At 49.9% G+C, this 4,346-nt stretch overlaps 1 protein-coding gene across 1 annotated transcript; it reads right to left on the bottom strand.

The window, feature by feature from the left end:
* Positions 1 to 1,712: 1,712 nt before the first annotated feature.
* LOC138350337 (uncharacterized) lies at positions 1,713 to 3,266 on the bottom strand. The gene has a single exon (XM_069300963.1). It carries the CDS (start codon positions 3,264 to 3,266, stop codon positions 1,713 to 1,715), a length of 1,554 nt encoding a protein of 517 aa, XP_069157064.1.
* Positions 3,267 to 4,346: the final 1,080 nt, after the last annotated feature.

Genomic DNA, 4,346 nt, shown 5'->3' with positions numbered 1-4,346 from the left:
GAGTGTTGTGATGGTGGTGGTGGTGGTGAGTGTTGTGATGGTGGTGGTGGTGGTGGTGGTGGTGGTGGTGGTGAGTGTTGTGATGGTGGTGGTGGTGGTGAGTGTTGTGATGGTGGTGGTGGTGGTGAGTGTTGTGATGGTGGTGGTGGTGGTGAGTGTTGTGATGGTGGTGGTGAGTGTTGTGATGGTGATGATGGTGGTGGTGGTGGTGGTGGTGGTGGTGGTGAGTGTTGTGATTGTGGTGGTGGTGGTGAGTGTTGTGATGGTGGTGGTGAGTGTTGTGATGGTGGTGGTGGTGATGGTGGTGGTGTTGGTGGTGAGTGTTGTGATGGTGGTGGTGGTGGTGGTGAGTGTTGTGATGGTGGTGTTGAGTGTTACGATGATGGTGGTGATGGTGGTGGTGAGTGTTGTGATGGTGGTGTTGAGTGTTACGATGATGGTGGTGATGGTGGTGGTGAGTGTTGTGATGGTGGTGTTGAGTGTTACGATGATGGTGGTGATGGTGGTGGTGAGTGTTACGATGATGGTGGTGATGGTGGTGTTGAGTGTTGTGATGGTGGTGTTGAGTGTTACGATGATGGTGGTGATGGTGGTGGTGAGTGTTGTGATGGTGGTGTTGAGTGTTACGATGATGGTGGTGATGGTGGTGGTGAGTGTTGTCATGGTGGTGTTGAGTCTTACGATGATGGTGGTGATGGTGGTGGTGAGTGTTGTGATAGTGGTGTTGAGTGTTACGATGATGGTGGTGATGGTGGTGGTGAGTGTTGTGATGGTGATGTTGAGTGTTACGATGATGGTGGTGGTGAGTGTTACGATGATGGTGGTGATGGTGGTGTTGAGTGTTACGATGATGGTGGTGATGGTGGTGGTGGTGGTGGTTAGAGTTGTGGTAAAGAACAAACGAAGTGACGGACCGGAGCAATGATTCGATCCCCAGTCGTCACACTTGAGGAGCGAGAGTGCTCACCGCTGCACCACGACCATCACACAGTCTTGACACAAGCCCCATGTACTGCAGGACAGACAGGTGTCGTAGTAACAAGACAGGAATATTGCATGATGTTATTCCCAATAGAGGCGACACAAATGATGTTATTCATGATGCATTCATGATTCATGTTATGCATGATGTTATTCCCAAAGAGGCGCCCAATAGAGGCGACACAAAGGCCTCTGAGGCGCCCAGTGTTATGTATCGTAATGACTGATAGCTCTGTTGGGTAAATTGTCTCTTATGTTTTCCATAGAAGTGGATTACATCCAGTTGTTTCCCTGCACAATCAGGTATAATGCAGCCCATATGAGGGTGCCGGACGGGCGAAGGTATCACCTGTACTCAGAGCAAGAAGTGGGAAAGGGATTATCAAATAAGTATCTAAGCTTAACACAACAGTAAGCTAAGGAACCAGGACACTACACCAGGCAATGATACCTGATATTATTATATTCAAAGTTGTGGTAAGTCAGCGGCACGCAGGAGTGACGACGACTTGCGTATACAGAGCAGGGCCCCCAGACCCCCGGGCCCCCAGACCCCCAGGCCCCCAGACCCCCGGACCCCCCAGGCCCCCGGGCTCCCGGGCCCCCAGACCCCTGGGCCCCCGGGCCTATATCTCTGATGTATATGTGACATCTTACTTCACCACTATGATGGGGCGCTGTTAACGGTGGTCCTCAGGGACCTGAGTGTATGCTGCTACACCCTTGTTGTCCTAAGGGACCTGAGAGTATGCTGCTACACCCTTGTTGTCCTCAGGGACCTGAGGGTATGCTGCTACACCCTTGTTGTCCTCAGGGACCTGAGGGTATGCTGCTACACCCTTGTTGTCCTCAGGGGCCTGAGGGCATGCTGCTACACCCTTGTTGTCCTCAGGGACCTGAGGGCATGTTGCTACACCCTTGTTGTCCTCAGGGACTTGAGGGCATGTTGCTACACCCTTGTTGTCCTCAGGGACCTGAGGGCATGTTGCTACACCCTTGTTGTCCTCAGGGACCTGAGGGTATGCTGCTACACCCTTGTTGTCCTCAGGGACCTGAGGGCATGTTGCTACACCCTTGTTGTCCTCAGGGACCTGAGGGCATGTTGCTACACCCTTGTTGTCCTCAGGGACCTGAGGGCATGTTGCTACACCCTTGTTGTCCTCAGGGACCTGAGGGTATGCTGCTACACCCTTGTTGTCCTCAGGGACCTGAGGGCATGTTGCTACACCCTTGTTGTCCTCAGGGACCTGAGGGCATGTTGCTACACCCTTGTTGTCCTCAGGGACCTGAGGGTATGCTGCTACACCCTTGTTGTCCTCAGGGACCTGAGGGCATGTTGCTACACTCTTGTTGTCCTCAGGGACCTGAGGGTATGCTGCTACACCCTTGTTGTCCTCAGGGACCTGAGGGCATGTTGCTACACCCTTGTTGTCCTCAGGGACCTGAGGGCATGTTGCTAAACCCTTGTTGTCCTCAGGGACCTGAGGGTATGCTGCTACACCCTTGTTGTCCTCAGGGACCTGAGGGCATGTTGCTACACCCTTGTTGTCCTCAGGGACCTGAGGGTATGCTGCTACACCCTTGTTGTCCTCAGGGACCTGAGGGCATGTTGCTACACCCTTGTTGTCCTCAGGGACCTGAGGGTATGCTGCTACACCCTTGTTGTCCTCAGGGACCTGAGGGCATGTTGCTACACCCTTGTTGTCCTCAGGGGCCTGAGGGCATGCTGCTACACCCTTGTTGTCCTCAGGGACCTGAGGGTATGCTGCTACACCCTTGTTGTCCTCAGGGACCTGAGGGCATGTTGCTACACCCTTGTTGTCCTCAGGGACCTGAGGGCATGTTGCTACACCCTTGTTGTCCTCAGGGGCCTGAGGGTATGCTGCTACACCCTTGTTGTCCTCAGGGACCTGAGGGCATGTTGCTACACCCTTGTTGTCCTCAGGGACCTGAGGGTATGCTGCTACACCCTTGTTGTCCTCAGGGACCTGAGGGTATGCTGCTACACCCTTGTTGTCCTCAGGGACCTGAGGGCATGTTGCTACACCCTTGTTGTCCTCAGGGACCTGAGGGCATGTTGCTACACCCTTGTTGTCCTCAGGGGCCTGAGGGTATGCTGCTACACCCTTGTTGTCCTCAGGGACCTGAGGGCATGTTGCTACACCCTTGTTGTCCTCAGGGACCTGAGGGTATGCTGCTACACCCTTGTTGTCCTCAGGGACCTGAGGGTATGCTGCTACACCCTTGTTGTCCTCAGGGACCTGAGGGTATGCTGCTACACCCATGTTATCCAACGGTTGGTAACCTGATATGTTTAGATTATCTATACTGAACGTTATTATTGTATCTCCATAATAAACATATTATATATACATCAGGATGGTGTGTATAGAGACACCTCCTGGGAGCAGGTGTGGCGGAGACATGATTAATATATCTTCTACACATGAGCCACTTTGTCTCCAAGTGTGTGGAGCGGCCAGCCACGCCCCAGGAACGACCTCATTCACTTATTGACATATTTTTATTGCGTTCCTTAAAATATATATATTTCCTTAGGCCTGAACATTATTTAATAATAAATTTTGTGTCTTCTGTCTTCTGTCATAAATATAATAATTTATGGGCATAAAAACTTCACATACATATTATAGATGTATGTATATAATATGTATGTGGACACACTATCGTGGAAATGAACATTTCACTTACTTAGGCACTAGGAGACTCGAACCACTGTCCCACAATGTGAGGCAGAAGCTCTTCCACTGAGCTATTGGGAGGACCAATAGGAAAGATCTCAAAGGCAGCAAAACCCTGCACAACTGAGATAGTATACTCTCCCCGCCTCCCTCTAAATGGGTGGCACATCTCTTTAGCATCACTCCCATAGTCTGGTAAACCTGTGGCTCATGGGGCAATTGTGCACTAAAGCTGCTGTAAGAGCTTAACGAGACCCTAATTAGGGTGATTAAAACCCACAGACAGTCCCATATATGGTTGTTCTAACGCTTTAAGTTTGATGTTCACAGGGGACACGATTGCTGCCTCCAGGGTACAGAGCCCAGGAGGAGAGTGTGAAGGTTTTGGGTTAGGTTTTGGAAGTCGTACAGGTTTGTAGTGTGAGATATGAAACCCCCTTTAGTTTGTTCTTCAATTTTAAAACAATTTTGTTGTTAATATTAACAACAAAATGTGTAATTCTTTTTGTATCAATATTTATTATCTTTTTATTAACTTAGCACTAGTTACAATGTAAATTAGCCCTTCATCAAATATTTATTATGCAATTCAGAGTATAATTTCAGAACTAAAATTGCCCTCATGTTTCGCTCAAAATATTGGCTGGTATTAGTTACTCATCT

This window comes from Procambarus clarkii, chromosome 45, assembly GCF_040958095.1.
Source record: "Procambarus clarkii isolate CNS0578487 chromosome 45, FALCON_Pclarkii_2.0, whole genome shotgun sequence".
Classification (NCBI taxonomy): domain Eukaryota; kingdom Metazoa; phylum Arthropoda; class Malacostraca; order Decapoda; family Cambaridae; genus Procambarus; species Procambarus clarkii.
Note: the sequence above shows the minus strand (reverse complement) of the source record. Positions and strands in the feature narration are given on the sequence as shown.